Source organism: Hyperoodon ampullatus (genome assembly GCF_949752795.1).
Source record: "Hyperoodon ampullatus genome assembly, chromosome: 18".
In the NCBI taxonomy this organism is placed as follows: domain Eukaryota; kingdom Metazoa; phylum Chordata; class Mammalia; order Artiodactyla; family Ziphiidae; genus Hyperoodon; species Hyperoodon ampullatus.
Genome location: NC_136931.1, coordinates 18,010,934 through 18,035,009, shown reverse-complemented (window position 1 = coordinate 18,035,009; position 24,076 = coordinate 18,010,934). Strand labels below are relative to the sequence as shown.

The 24,076-nt window shown below is 39.9% G+C and overlaps 1 protein-coding gene across 1 annotated transcript in view; it reads left to right on the top strand.

Moving 5' to 3' along the window:
- Positions 1–24,076, top strand: part of SNTB2 (syntrophin beta 2) — an 88,477-nt gene that overhangs the window by 45,938 nt on the left and 18,463 nt on the right. Inside the window, exons 3-4 of the mRNA XM_079724172.1 lie at positions 6,730–6,940; positions 13,392–13,534. Coding sequence (XP_079580298.1) covers positions 6,730–6,940; positions 13,392–13,534 — 354 coding nt within the window. The remainder of the gene's footprint in view (positions 1–6,729; positions 6,941–13,391; positions 13,535–24,076) is intronic.

The window sequence follows — 24,076 nt, the reverse complement described above, 5'->3', positions numbered from 1 at the left end:
AGCTAATATTAATAAAGTTACTATGAATATTTTTGTACAACTCTTGTGGGCATACGTTTTTATTTCTCTTGGATAAATTCTTAGGAGTGAAACTGCTGGCTCAAAGGGTAAGTGTATGTTTAGTTTTTTTAAAAAACTGCCAGGCTTTTTTCCAGAGTGGTTGTGCCATTTTACATGCCCACCAGCAGTGTGCGAGAGTTTCCATTGCTTCACATCCTTGCCAGCTTGGTAGTGTCAGTCTTCTTAATATTAACTATTCTGATGGGTGTGTAGTGGAATCTCTTTGTGGTTCATCCTTCATTTTAATGTAAAGACTTCACTTTCTAGGTAAAAAACTTATTTGACATGAGAGGAAAGCGTTCTTTTTTTCTGTTTTACTACATTGATTTAGTTCCACTATCTAAAGCTGAGAAAAAGTGCTGACCATCAGAATGAATAAGAGGGGGAGGAAGTTTATTCGCTTCTTCCACCTCTAGTCCTCAAGACCTCACTAGATGCTTCTGATAGTTATAAGCGGTTCATTGTGGAAAGTGAAAGCTAAATAAATAATGACAAAGTCCAGGGAGAGAACATGAGCCTGTTCCTTAGCAAACAGCATTGTGGGCAGTGCGGAGTTTAGCGCGGACAGGGTGTTCTTAAACGCTGCTTTTCGGAAATGTAAATCTGTTAGCACTGAGCTGGTTCACAATGTCTGGGTCATCTTCACTTTGGCTGTTTTCCATGTAAAAGGTAAATTTTGGCTTTATGATGTATAAAACAACATGATTATTACTAAATTGAACACATAAGTTATGTCAAAGACTTTACTAAGCAGAAGAAATAAACAGGCTAGACTTAAGAATCCTATGCTCCTGTGGACCTAAATATGATCTGATTCATATGATCAGAATGTAATTGCAACTCTCAGGAAATCCTCAGTGGTTTGACCAGAGGCCAGAACTCTTCACACTGTAGCTGTCTCCTCCTCTCTCCTGTGGGCCCAAACAGTGACTGGCAGACTGCCTCCAAACTTTTATTCGTAGAATTTTCATTTGAATTTGTCTTTTAAAACAGCAGTAGATGTTAGGAAACACTTTGTCCCCTTTATCAGCTCTAGGGGCTGCTTCTTCAAAGGCAGACAGACTTCTGGATCCTAGAATCATTAGTCCTATTTTGGAGTTTATTTTCTGTTTCTTCTAATTACATTTTCTATTTTACAATCACTTTTTAAGAAACACTGCAAAATTTCTCTTTTCATGAAAAATTGGTGATTCTGTCCTGGGAACTCTTTTATTTCCTGTTTTCATCTTTTTCCAGCCTAGTGGTCCCATGATCTTTTCCTGCTTAATCAGGTTAAGTTTACTTTATATCAGACTTATTTTCCTTTCTTTCAGTTATTAATAAGTAGGATCTTGAACATCGGGATTTTCAGAGTTTAAACTGTGGCAAAGGAGCTGTGTCTGAGAGACTCTCCCAGGAACTGTATGAGGTATAAAGGCTTTTTCAGAAGGTGAAAGTTTTGTGTCCGGAGAAGGATGAGCTGATTGCTGCCTTTAGCGCTAAGTAGGTCAGTAGGAGGAGTGAAAGAAATTTTTTGTCATAGTTTTGCAACAACTTTTAGCATGCGATTAAGGATGTTAAGCTGGTTACAGTGCCAAAACAACCAGCTGGAAATAAATAGCCTCTGTAGAAAACAACTAGCCTGGTATAGGGTCTGAATTAAGGACATCACTGGCTCTTGCACTCAGTTTGGTGGAATGAGGGTGGATACGGATCTTCTTCTGGGTTGAGGGTGGGGCAGTCACTGGCCGCTGGGGGTGGGGAATGCTGAAACAATCAGCCGGCCTCTTTATTCTAGCTGAGTGCTTTACTCCCACTTCCAGAGGTAACTGGTGCCTCCAGTTCCCCAGCCTCTTCAGGATTCTGCAACATGCATCGGCTTGGATTTGACTCTCCCCACTCTTCTTAGGTCTGCTCTGTCTGTTTGCCAGCTTCCCAAATTTTGTTGTAGTTGCTCTTCTCCTCTTCTCCCTGAGCTGATAGGATTATGCTTTTTAAACATTCCCTTTAAAGTTTGGTGGTGACTTCTTAGATACAGCACCAAAAGCACAGTACATAAAAGAAAAAATTGATAAGTTGAACTTCATTAAAATTAAAAACTTCTGCTCTGTAACAGACACTGTGTACTGGGGTTCTCCAGGGAAAGAAGCAATGGGATGGATAAATAGTTAGATAGATTTATTTATTTATTATAGGAATTAGCTCATGCAATTGTGGAGACCAAGAAGTCCCATGATCCGTTGTCTGCAGGCTGGAGAAACAGGAAAACCAGTCATATAATTTACCCCAAGTTCAAAGGCCCAAGAACCAGGAACTCCAGTGTGTGAGGGCAGGAGAAGAAGATGGTTGTCCCAACTCAAGAAGAGAGCAAGGGCTTCCCTGGTGGCGCAGTGGTTGAGAGTCCACCTGCCGATGCAGGGGACACGGGTTCGTGCCCCAGTCCGGGAAGATCCCACATCCCGCAGAGTGGCTGTGCCCGTGAGCCATGGCCGCTGAGCCTGCGCGTCGGAGCCTGTGCTCTGCAATGGGAGAGGCCACAACAGTGAGAGGCCCGCGTACCGCAAAAAAAAAAAAAAAAAAAAAAGAAGAGAGCAAACGTGGCCCCCCCCCCGCTTTTTTATTCTATTCATGCCCTCGGTGAATTGGATGATGCCCACCTGCATTGTCGAGGGCCATCTTCTTTACTCAGTCTACTGATGATGCTAATCTATTCCAGAAACACCCTCACAGACACACACAGAAATAAAGTTTTACCAGCTACCTGGACATCCCTTAGCCCAGTCAAGTTGACACATAAAATTAACCGTCACACGCTGTTAAAAGAACGAAAAGATAAGCTACAGACTGGGAGAAAATCTTTGTGAAATACATATCAGGTAAAGGACTGATATCCAAAATTTACAAAGAATTCCTAGGGCTTCCCTGGTGGCGCAGCGGTTGAGAGTCCACCTGCCGATGCAGGGCACACGGGTTCGTGCCCCGGTCCGGGAGGATCCCACATGCTGTGGAGCGGCTGGGCCCGTGAGCCATGGCCGCTGAGCCTGCGCGTCCGGAGCCTGTACTCCGCAATGGGAAAGGCCACAACAGTGAGAGGCCCGCGTACCGCAAAAAATAAATAAATAAATAAATAAATAAAATAAGAATTCCTAAAACTCAACAATAAGAAAACAACCCAATTTTAAAATGGACAACAGATCTGACGTGAACAGACACTTCACCAGAGAAGAACTATAGATGGCAAATAAGCATATGAAAGGTGCTCAAATCATATGCCATTAGGGAATTGCAAATTAAAACAATGAGTTACCACTATACACATATTAGAATGGCCAAAATCCACCTGACAGTACCACATGCTGGCAAAGATGTATAGTAACAGGAAGGCTTATTCATTGACGGTAGGAACGCAAAATGGTACGGCTACTTTGGAAGACAGTTTGACAGTTTCTTACAAAGCTAAACATAGTCTTACCATGTGACCCAGCAGTTGTGCTCCTTGGTATTTACACAAAGGAGTCAAAAACTTATGTCCACACAAAAACCTACACACAAATGCTTTAATCGTAATTGCTAAAACTTGAAAACAACCAAGAGGTCCTTCAATAAATAGGTGAATGGATAAACAAACTGTGGTTCATCCAGACAGTAGAATATTATCGAGTGATAAAAAGTGAGCTGTCAAGCCACAGAAGACATGGAGGAACCTTAAATGCATATTGCTAAGTGAAAGAAGCCAGTCTGAAAAGCTTACGTACTGTATGATTCCTTGGAAACAGTAAAAGGATCAGCAGTTGCCAGGAGTTCAGAGCCAGGGAGTAAGTGTAATATACTATTTTAAATCTTCCCATAATAAATGTATAACTATTTTTCTTTTAGAAAATATAATCTTTTTTTTTTGCAGTACGCAGGCCTCTCACTGCTGCGGCCTCTCCCGTTGAGGAGCACAGGCTCCGGACGCGCAGGCTCAGCGGCCATGGCCCACAGGCCCAGCCGCTCCGCAGCATGTGGGATCCTCCCGGACCAGGGCACAAACCCGCATCCCCTGCATCGGCAGGCGGACCCTCAACCACTGCGCCACCAGGGAAGCCTCTAGAAAATATAATCATTTTTTTAGCCAACAAATATTTATGTTAAGGACCATGACGGCAACAATTGATATACTGGAAAATAACATTAAAAAGAAAAAACATTATAAAGTAATATAGAGGACTAAATAAAGGTCAACGTGAATGTTAAGCTATTTGTCAGAAATCTCTTTTCTTCTTCTACTTTTGCTGAGCTTTTAGGATGGAGGTGTTCCACCTGACTAGGAATGTGTCCTGCTGGTGAGCTCTGTGTAGTCTCATCCTTCTTGGGTCCAATTAAACCTCCCCGGGCCATTTCTCTATTGTAATCTATCTGATATCCCACCATAAATTATTAATATTATTATTATTATTATTTTTTTGGCCACGCCAAGTAGCTTGTGCGATATATATATATCACATTTTGTTTATCCATCCATCAATGGACATCATTTGGGTTGCTTCCACCTTTTGGTTATTGTGAATGATGCTGCTGTGAACCTAGGTGTACAGATATCTCATAAAATTATTTTTAATTCATTGTTTTGATCATATCGTTCCCTTGTTGAGAATCCTCACTGATTCCATGTTGCTTACCAATTAATATTCAGACTTAACCTGCTATTCAAAACCCTCTAAATTTTAATCCCAAGCTACTTCTCACTGTATTTAGCTGTAGGATAGGAAATCAAATAAATTCATCAGAACTGTAACTAAAACAGAAAGCAGGATAGCTTATGACTTGCTGTCTAAAGATACTTCAAGTGTGGGCTTTGTGAAGTGTTTTGGCTGGTCACAGATCTTATTTTATGTTTTGACTATTTTCTAGAACTTTCTGGCCTACTTGGCTATTGCCCTAGAACTGTGAAGGCATATAAAACATGGCTAGACTGGTGGCTAGACCTTCAGGTAGCTAGAAGGGTAAGTCTAGTGGGAGGGCACGTGAGTGGGTAAGTAGGTAGGTACCAGATAGATGTGTTTATAAATTGACTCACAGCATGACACCAGCTTGGTAAGTGTGCCCCAGAGGTGTAGAGGCCTCCTTTGCAGTCCTGCTTTGCTACTACCATCTTGGGAGTGCCTTTTTTAGCCAGGAACTTTGTGGTAGTCATCACAGTTCTTTATAGAAGTAGTTTTTGTAACCTGTAATTGTGTATTAGTTAATTATAAATTTTCTGCCTTCCCCATTAGATGATAGTCCCAGTGAGAGTAGAGACTAGTTTTTTTTGCCTTTTTCACTGCTGTATCTCTAACACCGTGTCAAGCATAGTATCTGGCATACAGTAGGTCCTCAATAAATGTTTATTTAAGAAAGGGTAGGGCTTCCCTGGTGGCTCAGTGGTTGAGTCCGCCTGCTGATGCAGGGGATACGGGTTCGAGCCCCGGTCCGGGAAGATCCCACATGCCGTGGAGCGGCTGGGCCCGTGAGCCATGGCCACTGAGCCTGCGCGTCCGGAGCCTGTGCGCCACAACGGGAGAGGGCACAACAGTGAGAGGCACGTGTAAAAAAAAAAAAAAAGAAAGAAAGAAAGGGTGGACTGACCAGAGTTCAAATGAGAATGAATATTTGCCATATTAAGTATGGCAAATTAAAATATTTGGAATTGTAAAGGAATTTCTAAACAGGACAAAAGAGAGGGATGCAAGCTTCAAGGCAGAAATGCTAGTGTACATGTAAACTGGTCATCTTTGACAGGTGGTGTGGGATCTGGTTACAGTGCTGCAAGGAAGAAAAAACTATCTTCAGAAAGATGAAAGAATAAAAAGATCTCTCCTTGGTCAGTGGCAGTTTGTCAATTTCCAGCCTACCAAATTATTTTTCCATTTTAAAAGATATGTATGTTCACTGTTAGAACACAGCAGTGTATATATGTTAGTCATTTATTGAATGATTTTTAAAATTCATCTTGGCAAAAACTTTGATCAAAACACGAAATAGTACCCAACAAATTGCTTTATAAGGAATTTGTTGAGTGTACTTTTTAAAAAATTTACATAATTCCTAAAGGTTACTTTTGAAGTATAGATTGTTCACAGTTGAGTATTAACAAATAATAGTCACAGAGTTGAAGATCTCTTAACTATTCTTCTACCATGACTCAGTGGATGATTTAATCATATAATGTTACCCAGACCCTCAAAAACAATTTCAAATTTTCGTGAAGAGTCATTCTTCAGCTATTTTCTTTATTTCACACAGTGGAAATTTCAGTTCACTGTTTGGCAGTAGGTTCTATATACCTAGCAATACTGTATACCAGAGTTTTCTAAGTATTTAAAAAAATATTAGTTCTTTCTTTACAATGTGCCTATGAGATTCAACAAGCACGCTTTCCATTTCTTTGACATGGAAATTAAGGCAAAGTGCAGTGCTCTACCACAGACTCTATAGCAGGTTCCCTTATCATAGATCATTATATTAATACTGAAACAACAGACCCAGCAGTTAGTCTTTCCGATGATGATCTTTCCACATGTGGATCTCTCTGGAACTGGACCCTAAGGAATTAAGAGAAAGTATTTATATTCTGGAATGTAAAAGTAGATTTTCAGTTATGTATGTTAAACCATGGCAGGTTTGATGGCTTCTGATCTAGCTCACTTTTTTTTTTCTTTTTCCACACAGATTGATAGAGCTACATTCTCCTGATAGCAGGAACACGTTGATCCTACGTTGCAAGGATACAGCCACAGCACACTCCTGGTTCGTAGCTATCCACACCAACATAATGGCTCTCCTCCCACAGGTGTTGGCTGAACTCAATGCCATGCTTGGTGCAACCAGTACAGCAGGAGGCAGCAAGGAGGTTAAGCACATTGCCTGGCTGGCAGAACAGGTAGGCTGGGAGGCAGGGCAGGGTCTCACCGGGTTACTGCTCAGAGCCAGGATGGTTCCCCCATTTCCTATGTTGGTAATGTTTATCATGCAATCAGGCCCTGGATGTCTAGCTTGCAGATCTTTTGTTAGTCTTTTGTTTCTCCTCCCCTAGTGTTTAGTTGTTTGTTGCTAATTATCACCTCTACCAGAAGAATTGACTGTCATGATCATCATCATCATAACATAACTAAAAAGGGGTTCTTAGTAACATCTGTATCCTTAATGACTGAAGATAATTTTCACGGTTTTAGAATAGGATCAGCAAACTTCTTCTGCAAAGGGCTATTAGTGCTACAACTACTTGACTCTGCCATTATAGCAAGAAAACAGTCATAGACAATATGAACATGAATAGATGTGACTGTGTTTCAATAAAACTTTATTTACAAAAAGAGGTAGTGGGCTGTATTTGGCCCACAAGTCATAGTTTCCCAGTTCCTGTTCTAGTCTATTGACAGTTTCAAGGACAACAGGCTTACTCCCCTGGTCTGGGAAAATTATAAAATATATAAAACACTTTACAAGCCATTAAACACATGTATAGTTGTCTTCTACGACTGAAAAATGAAAAGAAGAGAAACAAGAAAACCTAAGTAGATGTTGGGTGAAGGGAAAGGAAGGATATAATACAAGTTAGTTTAGATCCAAATTTGGCAAAAGGGAGACTAAAAGTTCTACATGATGTTACAATACATCCTTTTTCTTTCTGGTCCTTCACTGTCAGCTGGGCCAGAGGGAGTTGAAAACAGAAGACAGAATAGGGATTCAGAGATGAGTGTTCAAGTGCTAGCTCTGTTTTTCACTGGTTTTAGATCTTTTTAAAAGTGCCTTCATATCTTTGCATCCTTGTTCCTTTGTATGTGCAAGGGGGCAGGGATTGCATCAGTATCAGCCCAAGACAGGTTTTGTTCTTTTGTGTTGTTGTTTTGTTTTAAATACAGTTTCCCAGGTGTGGCTCCCCATGTTCCCCATCAAGAGTTCACATTTGGTAGACCGATGGTGGGGCCTGGAGCTCTCATTTGGCTCCCCAGGTGATTGTGTAGTGGATTTTGGACTCCACTGATTTAGTTTTTTTTCAGCCATGAAATTTTACGAACATTCCAAATAATGATTCTAATAAATTAGAACACAGGATTAGTACTGTGATGATTTCTAGGAGGCATAATTAGCATAACTAAGCAGAAGAAACTAATGAAAATCATGGTATAAGTATTTACGACTTTGAAAGTTTTAGTCTTTTAGTTGTGTTTATCATTGTTTCTATAATTTTATATGCTGGTTGAAAACCTCGATTGAGTGGTAAATTGTTCTGTGCTTTCAGCAACGTTAGAAATCTTCATGATTTTAAAAAGGTGATACATTCACATAGTTCCAAGGTCAGAATAAAAAGTTAATAGGTGATGTCTTACTCTCCTTTTGGTCCCCCATCAGCCTAATACCTACCCTTTTGCGCCCAGGGAGGTAATCACTTTCATTCCTTTCTACTGAGTCTTTTGAGAGTTTCTTTATGCAAATAAAAGCAATTATGAATATATATTCTTCTTTTTCTCTTTTATAAAAGAAGATGGCATATTATGCACACTACTTTATACCTTGCTGGTTTCTTTCATTAAGCAATATATCCTGGAGATCTTTCCATATCAAAGCACAGAGAGCATTCTTTTTTACAACTGTATAGTTTTCCATTGTGTAGCTGTAGTTAAATAAGCACTCCCCCCAGTTTTGTTGTCATAATCTTTTGCCATTACAAAGAATGCTATAATGAATAACCTTGTAGTTTGTCCTTTCACACATGTGCTTTCCAAACTCTTTGGTTCCATTATCTGAGTTCAGATAGATCAGATAACAAGGGAACACACATTATCTGAATGTATTTGGTTCTTAAGTTTCTAGTAGTGAGCAGTAAAACTTTGGTTAGAAAGGGATTTATCCAAAGTTTTACATCATTTCCTGAGCTTTGATCGTTAGAGTTCATAGAACAGGGGATATTTCTATACCTGTAGGATAAATCCCAGAAGCGCAGGTTCAAAGGGTATATTAGTAATCTATCTCTATAAAACAAATTACCCCCAAGAGTTAGTGACTTTGAAATAACATTTACCTCCCACAGTTTCTAAGGATCAGGAATCTGGTAGCAGTTTAGCTTCCTGGTTCTGGCCTGGGACGCTTCATGAAGTTGCAGTCAAGCTGTCAGCAAGGGTGGCAGTCATCTGAGGGCTTGACTGGGTTGGCAGGTCCACTTCCAACATGTTTCGTTTATATAGCTGTTGGCAGGAGGTCTCAGTTTCTTACTGCTTGTTGGCAGCAGTCCTCAGTTCCTTGCTGTGCAGGCCTTTCCACAAGATTGGCTGAGTGTCCTCGAGACATGGCTGTGGGTTTTTGTCAGAGCAAGTGATCTGACAGAGAGAACAAGATGGAAGCCACAGTACCTTTTATGACCTAGTCTCTTCTCTATTCTTTTCATTAGAAGTGAGTTACTAAGTCCAGTCTGTACCCCAGGGCTCCGGCTCTTAAAGGGAAGAATGGTAAAGAATTTGTGGACATCTTTTTAAACTACCACAAAAGGTATATGCATTTGTAATTTTGATAAATATTGCCAAATTTGCCTTCCATCAAGATTGAACTAATTTAAATTCCCACCAGCAACGTATGAGAGTTGCCAGACCTTTAAAGTGAACTTAATTTGGTTTATGCTACATACAGACAAGTAGAAAGGAGAAAAATAAAGCCACAAATTCATCACAATCTGCCCTTTATGGACTGTATTTATGTGTGTGTTTCCTCCACTCAGTTGTGAGCTCTTGGAAGATAGGAGCACATTTTTCCCAGATCTTTAGCCCCCAGAGAACTTAGCCTAATGCTTTGTAAATAGTAGATGTTCACTAATTTTTTTCCTTTGTCTACATATATACATGCAAAAAGCAATCAAGCAAGTCATTAATTATAAAATACTGTCCAAGAACACAAGCTCAGGGTTGGAAAATAATACCAAGTCGAAAAGTTTCAACTTCTTTAAAAATAGTATCACGGAACTAATCCAAAGTGCTGTTTCTAAACTATTCATGATTTTTACTTTTTCCAAGTAGTTGTTTGGGTTACCCAAATCAGATACACTTAGAATAAGTTGTTCAAGCAAGACTGGATACCATTTCTCAGAGGTATTATAATGAACTTATGTATCTGATAAGAGTTGCCTTTTTTAACGGTAAGATTGTTTAATTCTGAGTATGAAAATGGTCAGGATAATTTTAGATCATGTAATCTTTTTAAAATAGGTAAGCATTTATTTTAGCAATAGATGTGTTTCCTGAAAAGCTGGCATATGAATGAAACTGTTTCAGTTGTAAAGAAAAGATAGTTATCATTTATTTAACTTTAAATGATCTCTCCTTAACTTATCTGTTTGTTATTTCACATTGTCATAAATTGAGTTTGCTTAAAATAGGGAAAACCTATGCTACAGATGTTTGATAACCAATAGATAATCTGTTCTGTGCAAGGCACTTCTATCTTTATTGATACTGATTTTTATGTGACTGATAGTTTACCTTTTAGTTGGTTATATTCTTAAGAGGGACTCTTCTTTAAGTCCACCAAATGAGGGGACATACGTTACCTACGAAATAAGTATTTTTAAGCATTTGAGTGTTGGTAGAAAAGCCAAGACAGCCAAAGAAAGCTTTGTTTTCACAGTTCCTACCGTGTCCCTGGTTATTCTCAAACTGTGTAAAGACTCAAATTAGGAACATATATGCTAAATCAGGATTAGTGGATCAATTTATTTTTTGCTCTATGTTTTCTGTTGTAATAATAAAATACATAAATAGCAGAAGTACATCACCTCTTAAAAAGATTTGTGGGATGAAGAGATTTAGGGAATGAATAATAACTATTATTAATTTTTCATCTTTAGTGCTATTCAACTCTAGTTATTAGAAAATAAAATTTGGAGAAGGCTATTGTTTGGCCAGGTGTATGCATGTGTGGGTATTGAAACACAGGCAAACCAGAACGCTAACTTTAGTATCCCTTTTTTCTCTGGCCAAAAACTCGATAGTGGGGGAAAAAAACACCTCAGTAGTGGAGTCCCAAGGCTGCTTGTACTGATACCACAACCAAAAACACATACTACATATAGCAGGTGGCATTTTGATTCCAGTGAAAGCAAACTGTATCCTTATAAGTTAAGGCAAATAGGCAAACAGAATGACTTAAACTGAGGTTTCATTTTTCTCCAATGGTAAGTAGAAGAGGGAAAAGATATTCTCCAAAAACTAAGGACTCAAAAGAGCTAAAGAATAAACACTTTTTTTTTTTTAATAATTTATTTGGTTGTGCCCTGTCAGTTGCGGCAGACGGGCTCCTTAGTTGTGGCATGCATGTGGGATCTAGCTCCCTGACCAGGGATTGAACCCAGACCCCCTGCATTGGGAGCATGGAGTCTTAACCACTGTGCCACCAGGGAAGTCCCAAGAATAAATACTTTTTAAAAATTGTTAATTGAGGGCTTCCCTGGTGGCGCAGTGGTTGAGAGTCCGCCTGCCGATGCAGGGGACGCGGGTTCGTGCCCCGGTCCGGGAGGATCCCACATGCCGCGGAGCGGCTGGGCCCGTGAGCCGTGGCCGCTGGGCCTGCGCGTCCGGAGCCTGTGCTCCGCAACGGGAGAGGCCACAACAGTGAGAGACCCGCGTACCACAAAAAAAAAAAAAAAAAAAAAAAAAAAAATTGTTAATTGAAAGAAAAGTTCTCTGTCTTGAAATTGCATATTGCTTGTATTGGCATTAGCAGTTTTCCTTTCTCTTCTTTGGTAAGAAATACATTTAATTTAGGTTTTCTAAATGCATATACTCTGATCTAGTGTTCAAAATCTCTCTTATAACTTAGCAAAAAAAATTAATTAAAAAAATCAGATAGTCATTTTATCCCTTTGGGAAGATACATTTTTACATTATTTTCCCTATGAAATATTATCCATAACAATCTCGGAGGCAAAGACTTAATAGTGCACATAAACTAGAAATCCCTTCGGGGTATCTATGACCCCCAAATTTAAGAATCCAAGAGAACCTCTTTACAGCTGATACTCTCCCTCCAGACATTACTTTAGACTAATATAGAGTCTTAGAAAACTTGGGTTCACTGGTAAAGAAAGTATTAATTATTTCTACCATACTTTGCTTGAATTCTTAGGGTTGGGTCATGTATTTTGTGCTTTCAGCACAGGGTCGAACATGGGTAACTTCACTGGCTGGAATTCATTTCCCCTTCCTGGAATCAGCTCATGGCTCTAGCTAGGAGAAAAGCGTCCCAGTGGTAGATGTTATAGCACAGAACCAAACCACTCAGGTCACTTTTCAGATTATAGATGTATTCTTAAGGTACTCTGACATGTTCAAATTACCTTCAGAAGTCATTAAGGAAAAGCAAATAAAAAGCAGATCTGAAGACAAGTAAGAGACAAGTGATTCATCAGTTTAAATTCACCTTGAAGCCATCAGTGATAGTGAGCAGAAAAGATGAGGGTTAAAATACTATGTTAAGCGTTCCCTGCTCAAAGGTCTCATCTTATGAAGGCAAACATTTTGATGATACCAGGGCTTTTCTTGAACATAGTCTTTTGTTTTTTAGTCTTGGATCCTTGACAATATGTATAAGTAGTGGTTGTTTTCCTACATTTTTAAACCATCATAGAGATAACTGAGTTTTATGCAATTAAATGCAATGGTACACTTGAAACTGAAACATAAACTTCCTGAACTATAATGGGGAACTCTTTGAAAATAGTTTATATCAGTGTTTTCTAAAATACAGCATAATTGGTCATATCGGCGTTGAAAAAAGATAAAATATAAATTAGCAGAGTACGTTGCACAAAGTATAGGAATTGTGTTGTTTTGGAAATTTTTAAATTCAGTATTTATATGTATGTGTTGAGTTGCAATGTAAAATGTATTTCTTATTGTAGGTCTTGATCAAAAATATTTGAAAAACAATGATGTTTATATTATACAGACTCATTTGGTAATAGTTTCTATCCTGTACTTAGAAGATGTTACTCCCACATCAGACATATTAAAATTATTATCATTTTGAACAGAGTACTATGTATTTAATTAGAATTGGCGATAATTAGTTATTGTGGAATAGGGATAAAACTGTGTCATATCATTAAAAAATGTCTGTAACTCACTCAGGGAGAGCTTTATCAAACTACACAATCCACCTCACACCTCCCAGTGGAGAATCCCTGCCAGTGGGAAGGAACCTGATGGTATGTTTCCTTTTCCTCACATCTCTTAGGAAGGGGAAACAGAATAGAGACCCACTATCTTAGGACATCACTGAAGGAACTTTTACAGTTACAGATCATTATAGTTAGCTCTACTTTCTGGATTTCACCACTGTAACAGGCAAAACTAGATGGTGGAAGACAACAGTGGAGACCTGTCCTCATGGCTGTGACTGAGAAGGATTTGCTGCTTTATGACTGTATGCCGTGGACAAGGGATGCCTGGGCATCACCATGTCATAGCTACCCTCTTGTTGCCACAAGGTAAGACTAAAGACAAAAAAAAATGTCTATCCTCCTCTAAATCTACTAAAGAACTTAAAAATGAATTCTATTATCTTTTAGGTGGCTAAAATAACATTTAAGTAGCTGATGTAGTTGATTTAGACAAAAACTTTTCTTTCACAACGTTATTGATTATTTTGCAGCTCCTAGCTCAAAATAAATGGTTTCTGTCACTAGTATTTTTGTGTGTATTTTTTAAGTTGTTGAAGCAGCTTCCTAACTGCTCTTTTCAAGACTTGCTTAGTCATGAAGATAAGTAAATAGTGGGGGTTTTTTTTCCTTTACTTTATTGACTGTGACTAGAAAACCACTGAAATAGTGGCAGCATTTTGACTGAGTGATGAAATCATTTAAACAAGACTGTGGTACCGTGGATAAACCACACAACTCAGCCAAAACGTTCTTCAACTTCTCTTTCTAGTATAAGAGTACATAATTTTGATTCTATCAAATAAACATTTATTTGACCTGAAGCAACAGGATGTTTCTAGCATGTCCAGTGTGGGGAGTTGGAAGGGAAAAGAATAGAGAAATGTAGATTTGGGAACCAAGATGTCTTAAGAAATTACTAGAAAGTAGTTATCTAGTGTGAAACTAGAAAACATGTTCACATTCGGTGTTATTTGGGCTTAAAAAAGAATCAGGTTTTGATCTAGCTCAAAAACTACACATTAAAAGGGAACCCCGGGCTTCCCTGGTGGTGCAGTGGTTGAGAGTCCGCCTGCCGATGCAGGGGGCACAGGTTCAAGCCCCGGTCCGGGAAGATCCCTCATGCCACGGAGCGGCTAGGCCCGTGAGCCATGGCCGCTGAGCCTGTGCGTCCAGAGCCTGTGCTCCGCAATGGGAGGGGCCACAACAGTGAGAGGCCCGCGTACCACAAAAAAAAAAAAAAAAAAAAAAAAAAGGAGCCCCACAGAAAATACTTGGTAGTCAGAAAGGCTAAATGGTGGAGCCATCTGGTATGTCCCATGGGCAACAGTATGGGGGCTCTTGCTTTCAGCAGACAGAGTCATGTGAGGCAGAGTATTCTTCTATTCCAGGAAGGCTTCTATGTTATGTAGGATTTCCTTCAATTTGCCAAGTTCCCTTACATATATCACTCTTTTTATAAAAATATAATTTTCACATAGCTTTTCAGGAGTTTCTGTGTAGTTTAGAGCTGGAGCCGTTAGACCACAGAATAGAGATAAAGGATTTATTGAGCCTCAAAGTTAGGGAAGTGTACCCTCATTAATTCCTTCAGGACATAATGGTCCTTCAGAAAGACTGAATTTAACCATCAGTTTCTCTGGTTTTATTTATTTATTTTTAAAATTCTCACTAAATTATAACCTCCTTGAGGTCAAAAACTATGACTTAGCTCAGCATTTCCCATAATGCTTCATGTAGAGTAGGCCTTCAATAAATCTTAGTTGAAATAAATTCTGTTACTTAAATTACAGTTTCTCTGTCTTAGTTATATTGGGAACATGACAGGAATTGTAACAAAACATGTAGACATGTCTCAGTAGATATAATTAGAGCAATTAAATTTATATTTTCTAAAGAGTTAGAGCTTATGAATATGACTGTCCAGATCTCTTAAGCTTAAATTTTATGGAAGAGGCTTATGCTATAGTTTTGATCATAGAATGCAAGGAGGGTAGCTATATCCTTAGACGTTTCCTTAACTGGGTGTTACTGGAAGGATGGAGCAGAAACCTATGACATCCCCTTGATGAGCCTTTGTTCAGTATAGAAATCACAATCTCATAAACAAATAATTTCTGGACATTGACTAGACTGGACCTAGACGACCAAGGTTCTTTGGTACTAAATAAGGAAATGGGGTGGTTGTGTGGGTACTCTCAGTGTGGTATTAATTTGCAACTAAGGAAAAGATATAAATAAGATTTAAAACTCTTAGAAAAAAAATACAGGAGTAGATCTTAATGATCTTGGCTTAGGCAGAGCCTTCTTAGATGCAACACCAAAGCACAATCAACAAGAGAATAAATAAATAAATTGGACTTCATCAAAGTTAAAAACTTTTTTGCTTCATATGTCACCATTAAGAAAGTGAAAAAACCCACAGAATGGGAGAAAATATTTGCAAATCACATATCTAATCTGGGACTTGTATCTAGAGAATATAAAGAACTCTTACAACTCAATAATAAAAAGAGAAATTACCCAATTAAAAAATGGGAGGGCTTCCCTGGTGGCGCAGTGGTTGAGAGTCCGCCTGCCGATGCGGGGGACACGGGTTCGTGCCCCGGTCCGGGAGGATCCCACATGCCGTGGAACGGCTGGGCCCGTGGGCCATGGCCGCTGGGCCTGCGCGTCCGGAGCCTGTGCTCCACGACGGGAGAGGCCACAACAGTGAGAGGCCCGCATACCGCAAAAAAAAAAAAAAAAAAAAAAAAAAAAAATGGGAAAAGGATCTGAGTAGATGTTTGTTCAAAGAAGATATGCAAACGGCCGATAAGCACATGAAAAGGTGCTCGGCATAATTAGCCATCAGGGACTTGGAAATTGAAACCACAATGAGCTATCACTTCCCACCCACTAGGATGGCTATAATTAAAAAGATAGTATGCAAGAGTAGACTAGGATGTAGGAGAAAATAGAACCTCATACACTACTGGTGGGAGTGTAAAATGGTGCAGTTGATGTGGAAAAATCTGAAAGTTCCTGAAAAGGATAAACCTAGAGTCACCGTATGACCCAGCAATTCCACTCCTAGGTTGTATATCCAAGAGAAATGAAAAATGTCCACACAAAAATTTATACATGAAAGTTCCTAACAGCATCATTCATGACACCTAAACAGTGGAAACAATCCAAGTGTCCATCAGCTGATGAACAGATAAACAAAATGTGGCATATCCATACAATGGAATATTATTCAGCAATAAAAAAAATGTTCTGATACACACTGCAGCATGGATGAACCTTGAAAACATTATACTAAGTGAAAGGAGCCAGATGCAAAAGACCACATATTGTATGATTCCATTTATATGAAATGTCCATATAGGCAAATCTATACAGACAGAAAGTAGATTAGTTGTTGCCAGGGGTTGTTTTGGCGGGAGGCGGGGAGGGAGTTGGGAGAAATGGGGAGTGACTGCTAGTGGGTATAGGGATTCTTTTTAGGGTAATGAAAATGTGCTAAGATTGTGCTGATGGTTGCAAAACTCTCATTGTACTAAAGTCCATTGAACTATATACACTTTTTTTTTTTGCGGTACGCGGGCCTCTCACTGTTGTGGCCTCTCCCGTTGCGGAGCACAGGCTCCGGACGCGCAGGCCCAGCGGCCATGGCTCACGGGCCCAGCCGCTCCACGGCATGTGGGATCTTCCTGGACCGGGGCACGGAACCCGTGTTCCCTGCATCGGCAGGCGGACTCCCAACCACTGCGCCACCAGGGAAGCCCTATATACGCTTTTAAGTGGTAAAGTATATGGTGTATGAATTATATCTCAGTAAAGCTGTTATAAATAAAACAAACCCCAAAAGCCAACAAGATTTAATAGAAGGGAATAAGACCAATCCTTAAACTGAGTTTGAGTTCCTAATAGCTACTTATATTAGGTGATTGGGAGCATTGTTACTTAATCTTCCTGTGCCGCAGATTTTTCATTTGTTAAGTGGACCCTAATGAGATAGAGGGGGTGTGAGTATTAAATGAGTCAATACTTTTAAAATGCCTACAGTGGTACCTGACACATTGTAGGTGCTCAAGTAAGTGTTAGCTTCTTTAATTATAATAATTATTTATTATTAAGTGAAAATATGTCAAGGAAGAATTTGTGTAAAAAGTATAATTGGTTTTTTGACATTGTTAAAAGAAGAGCTTAGCTCTAAATCAACAGTTTTTACGAGTAGTGAAAGTTTCATATTAAATGTGAGGAATTCAGATATATATTTGTTTTTGTTTTTGTTTTTTATTATTTATTGGCTGCACTGGGGCTTCTTTGCTGCTCATGGGCTTTCTCTAGCTGCGGCGAGTGGAGGCTACTCTTTGTTGCGGTGCGCGGGCTTCTCATTGTGGTGGCTTCTCTTGTTGCGGAGCACGGGCTCTAGGCATGCGGGCTTTAGTAGTTGTGGCACATGGGCTCAGTAGTTGTGGCTCAAGGGCTCTAGAGCGCAGGCTCAATAGTTGTAGCGCATGGGCTTAGTTGCTCTGCGACATGTGGGATCTTCCTGGACCAGGGCTCGAACCCTTTTCCCCTGCATTGGCAGGCAAATTCTTAACCACTGCACCACCAGGGAAGTCCCTCTTAATACATTTAATTAATTAATGAAACAGCAAGGATTCTTCACTCCTTGCTCAGGAAGTACTGGTGGATTAGGAACAAAGGTGACAGGCAGATGAGAGGTTTAGTTTTTCCATGTGGCTGTGTCGGCCAGATGGAATTGGTTGAAGTCACTTCTTGATAGAATTAAGGGGGCTTAATCATCCTCTCCCTCCCAGAGGGGTTAGAGTATCACCACTGAAAGAGACCAGAGGAGGAACCCAGACCAGAAGGTATGCAGTAGAGAGAGGCAAAGCCAGAAAGTGGTGTGCTTATGTCTTTTTAGTGTGGAGGAAAGAGGCAGTTTGAGATACATATGAGTAATGAGAAAGGGCTGAATGTTCACTTTCACTAATTCTAATACTTTGGAACATGTTCTTATGAGTGGATGAGACATACACACACACAAGGGTAACATAAACATATAGAGAAGGAAAAGATTAAGGACTTTGATGGTCCAATAGCAAAGGTAGATAGTCCCTGATAAATTAAGAATTAATTGCAGTTCAAAAATCAAAGAAGGGAACTTCCCTGGTGGTGCAGTGGTTAAGAATCCGCCTGCCAGTGCAGGGGACATGGGTTTGAGCCCTGGTCCACGAAGATCCCACATGCTGCAGAGCAACTAAGCCTGTGTGCCACAACTACTGAGCCTGTGCTCTAGAGCCCGTGCTCCACAACAAGAGAAGCCACTGCTCAACTGCAACTATAGTAAGCCCGCGCGCAGCAACGAAGACCCAGTGCAGCCAGAAGTAAATAAATAAAATAAGTAAATTTAAAAAAAAATCAAAGAAGGGCTTCCCTGGTGACGCAGTGGTTAAGAATCCACCTGCCAATGCAGGGGACAAGGGTTCGAGCCCTTGTCCAGGAAGATCCCACATGCTGCAGAGCAACTAAGCCTGTGTGCCACAACTACTGAGCCTGCACTCTAGAGCCCATGGGCCACAACTACTGAACCCGCGTGCCACAGCTACTGAAGCCCGTGCACATAGAGCCTGTACTCCGCAACAAGAGAAGTCCACCTCAATGAGGAGCCTGCGCACCTCAGCGAAGAGTAGCCCCCACTCGCCACAATTAGAGAAAGCCTGCGCCCAGCAATGAAGACCCAACACAGCCAAAAATAAATAAATAAAATAAATTTAAAAAATCAAAGAACACTGTTAGGGTGATATAATTTAACATGAGTTAACCATTTGTATTGGCTTGCACATTTATAGATTCTTGGAAACCAAAAGTGTGTGTGTGTTTACTTAATAGCTGATATTTCAGGATGGTTGAGGAATTAAGTAAAAACATGAAAGTGATAAATGAAGAGGATTTTTATTTTATTTTTATTTTATACATTTCTTGAGGTTAAAACCAGGTACAGGATACAGGTAGAAAAATAGATATAGGTTCCGTGGATTTTGCAGGATGTGAATTTTGTAGTCTTTTCCTATAATCTTTCTTTGACTGGAAAAGAAAACAATCCAGAGAAAGTGTGGCTACTTTATGATGTGGAAAATCGAGTGGTGTTGTGCTTATGGGACTTAATGGGGCAAAAGCTGCTGAAACGCCTTTGCATGAGCTCATCTGGCCTCCCCACTAAGGGGACCTTTTGGCAGTGTGTTCTAACCAACTGCTGTGCAGCAAGAGTCCAGCAGATGGTTTGAATTAGATTCCCTCTTCCAAATATTTCATAATCAAATCTGTAGGAAAAATTCTCCTGGACTTTATATTTTTTAATGTCTGATTTGGGATTAGCAATCAAACTGAATATGGTAGAATACACCCTGTCACTTTCCTCATACTTTGTCTTACTTGGATCATATGTGGAGTAGTTTTGAAACTTACTTAACTCTTGCTGAGATAGCTAATGAGTAATTGGCATGTTGGTTCTACAGGGATCAGCCCAGGGAGGTGGTTCTCAAATTATACTTTCATGGACCTCTGGGGATTCCTTCTTCAGGGGGTCTGTAAGTTCAAAACTATTTTCACAGTAATACTAAGATGTTGTTTGCTTTTTTCATTGTTGACATTTGCACTGAGGGTTGGTAAAATTGCTGGTACCTTAGCATGAATCAAGGCGGTTGGCACCAAACTTTATGGACTTGCAGGGAGAAAACATGCCAGTTTAACCTCAAAATGTCTTTGTTGAAGCAGTAAAAATTACTAGTTTTATTTAGTCTCAACCCTTGAGTATTCATCTTGTTAATAATCTGTGAGATGAAGTGGGAAGTGCTCAGAGTCCACTTCTGCTGCATACTGAGGTATGAGAGTTGCTGCAGAGGAAAGCATGTGTGGTTGAGTTGCAAGCTGAACTAGCGGGTTTTTTCATGCAACACCATTTTTCACTTGAAAAAACAACTGGCTGGCAAACTGTGGCTGGTCAGACTTGGGTATTTGTCAGACATTTTTTTTCCTAAAATAACCAAAATGAATTTGTCATTTAAGGAAAACACTGATGGTATTTGTTAACAATTATAAATTTCTAGCTTTCAAACAAAAATTAGAATTCTGGAAAACTAGTATCTGTCTCTGTGAGTTTGATAGCTTCCCAATACTTAAAGACTTGTCTGATGAGATCATTGGTGATCCTAGCAAATGTGACTTTTTGATATAATAAAATGCTTTTAACATTCGGAAAATGTGCATAACTCAATGAAAAAATATATTCCAAATGACCAATACATGATGCTACAAAATCATGCAAGGGTAAGAAAGATCTATTCAAGCTGCAAGAGAGACCAAAGGATTTTTAATGTAACAGAATATGAAAACTTTATTGATAAGTTTTCAGATCCTACATTGCAACTAACCTTTAAGAATCCGCTTGTTGAGTTTTGGTTTGGTAGACAGAAAGATAACCACAATTATCTGAAAAGGCTATTAAATACTCCTTCCTTGTCCAATTGCCTAGCTGTGTGAAGCTTGGCATACTTAAACTGCATACTGCAGCAGAATGCAGAAGCACATATAAGAATTCAGCTCTCTTTTATTAAGCTGGATATTAAAGAGATTTGCAAAAAATTTAAAACAATGCTACTCTTCACATTAATGTTTTGTTGTTGTTTGGGAAAATATTATTTTAATAAAAATAAGTTGTTTATATTAACATCTAACCGGTTATTTTTTATTTTTAAATGAATTAATGTGTTTAAAATTTCTCCGTTTTTTTTTTTTTTTTTTTTTTGCGGTACACGGGCTTCTCACTGTTGTGGCTTCTCCTGTTGCGGAGCACAGGCTCCGGACGCGCAGGCTCAGTGGCCATAGCTCACGGACCCAGCCGCTCTGCGGCACGTGGGATCTTCCCGGACCGGGGCACGAACCCGTGTCCCCTGCATCGGCAGGCGGACTCTCAACCACTGCGCCACCAGGGAAGCCCAAAAATTTCTCAGTTTTAATTTCTCATTATAGTAAATATTAATAAATATAATCCATATGAAGAAAAGTGTTTTGGAGTACTCAGTAGTTTTTAAACACTTTTTTTAAAATAAATTTATTTTATTTTATTTATTTTTATTTTTGACTGCGTTGGGTCTTTGTTGCTAAGCGTGGGCTTTCTCCAGTTGCGGCGAGCAGGGGCTACTCTTCATTGCGGAGCAAGGGCTTCTCATTGCGGTGGCTTCTCTTGTTGGGAGCATGGGCTCTAGGTGCACGGGCTTCAGTAGTTGTGGCACACGGGCTCCGCAGTTGTGGCTCGCGGGCTCTAGAGCACAGGCTCAGTAGTTGTGGTGCATGGGCTTAGTTGCTCCGCGGCATATGGGATTTTCCCGGACCAGGGCTTGAACCCGTGTCTCCTGCATTGGCAGGAGGATTCCTAACCACTGTGCCACCAGGGAAGCCCCCTCATTTTTTAAGAGTGTTGAAGGGTCCTCAACAAAGGGTCCTCCTTTGTTGAAGACCAAAAAGTTGGCAAACCATTAGCTTTGTGCTTCTCAACTGTGGCTACACATTTGAATCATCTGGAGAACTTTTAGTAAAATAAGGTTGACTGGGCCCCACCCTAGACCAGTTAAATCTGAATGTTTGAGGATGGGAGCCAGACATCAGTAATATTTAAAAGCTGTGGATCAGGTGATTCTAGTATAGAGCCAGGGCTAAGAACTATAGTAATTAACTTGGCTAAAACAGTTGGTAGATCAGAAGAAACTGCCTTTTCCTTGAGAGACACACACTTGTCTTTTATCTGAACCAGTAGTGACTCCCTGGCAATGGAAGGAAATGTGAAGGAGCATCCATTTACTCTTAGATGTCATCTTGCTCAGGTTACTGCTAGAGGAGTAAAGGAAGGAACCAGCAAATTTGTAGAAAAATATTACAGGTATACAGCCTACAGTGAAGCTAAGAACAAGCCATTTTATTTATTTCTCTTTGGTATACATTTCTCACCCAAGTTTTTAAAAATCCTATGTGGAAAACATTATCTGCTGAGTGATTCCTTATAGTGAGGTAGTGTGTTCTGTTATACTGATCTACTTCGAACTTGTTAAAAATAGGGAAAATATTTTTGGAAGAAGTGAATAAATTAAACTATGTTAAATGGTTGTCATGAAACAACGTGTTGAATAGTTTAATGACTTTAAAGAGAACTGCTTTCTCTTCTTTTTTCCATATGTATACTTCACTGTTACTTTTTTTTTTTTTTTTTTTTTGCGGTACGCGGGCCTCTCACCGTTGTGGCCTCTCCCGTTGCGGAGCACAGGCTCCGGACGCGCAGGCTCAGTGGCCATGGCTCACGGGCCTAGCCGCTCCGCGGCATGTGGGATCCTCCCGGACCGGTGCACGAACCTGCGTCCCCTGCATCGGCAGGCGGACTCTCAACCACTGCGCCACCAGGGAAGCCCCACTGTTACTTTTTTAGCAGCTTTATTGTGATATAAGTCACAAAGCATACAGTTCACCCATTTAAAGTATGAAGTTTAATGTTTTTTAATAAGTCACAGAGTTACACAATCAATATTAGGACACTTTCATCACCCCAAAAAGAAACTCCTTACCCGTTAGTAGTCACTCTTCATTTTCCCCTCCCCCAGGCCTAAGCAACCACAAATCTACTTTCTGGCTCTATAGATTTGGCCTATTCTGAACATTACATATATGTGGAATCATGTTACATAGCCCTTTATGTCTGACTTCTTTCACTTTGTGTAATGTTTTCAAGGTTTATCCAGGTTGGAGCACGTGTCATAACTTCATTCCTTTTCAAGGCTTAATGATATTCTGTTGTATGGATATAGCACATTCATCAGTTGATGGCCATTTGAGTTATTTCCACTTTTTTGACTAGACTGTTATGAATAATGCTGCTATAACACTCAGGTAAAACTTTTTATGTGAACATATGATTTTTTTGTTTTTTTGGCTGTGTTGGGTCTTCGTTGCTGTGCGTGGGCTTTCTCTAGTGGTGAGCGGTTCACGGACTTCTCATTGCGGTGGCTTCTCTTGTAGCAGAGCACGGGCTGTAGGCGAGCAGGCTTCACTAGTTGTGGCACATGGACTCAGTAGTTGTGGCACGTAGGCTCAGTAGTTGTGGCTCACGGGCTCTAGAGCGCAGGCTCAGCAGTTGTGGAGCTCGGGCTTAGTTGCTCTGCAGCATGTGGGATCTTCCCAGACCAGGGCACAAACCCATGTCCCCTGCACTGGCAGGAGGATTCTTAACCACTGCGCCACCAGGGGAGTCCCTCTTTTCACTTTCTTGATAGTGTCATATGAAGCACAGAAGTTTTTAATTTTGATGAAGTCCAATTTATCAGCCTATATCGCTTGCATTTTTTGTGTTATATCTAAGAAGGCTTTCCCTAATCCAATGTCACAAAGACTTAATCCTGTGTTCTCTTCTAAAAGTTTTATAGTTTTAGCTCTACATTTCATTCTTTTATCCAAATGCAGTCAGTTTTTGTATATGGTGTGAAGTAGTGGTCAAACTTTATTCTTTTGCATGTGAAAATCCAATTATCACAGTACCATTTATTGAAAAGACTTCTTTCTCCATTGCAGTCCCTTGACATCCTTGTCAAAAATCAGTTGATCATATATGTGAGGGTTTATTTCTGGACTCTCAATTTTATAGTTTAGTGGTAAGTTTTGAAATCAGAAGCGTGAGTCCTCTAACTTTGTTCTTTTTCAAGATTATTTTGGCAATTCAGAATCCCTGGCATTTACCTATAGATTTTAGGGTCAGTTTGTCAATTTCTGCAAACAAACAAACAAGAAAAGACGAAATTCTGATAGGCATTGCATTGAATCTGTAGATCAATCTAG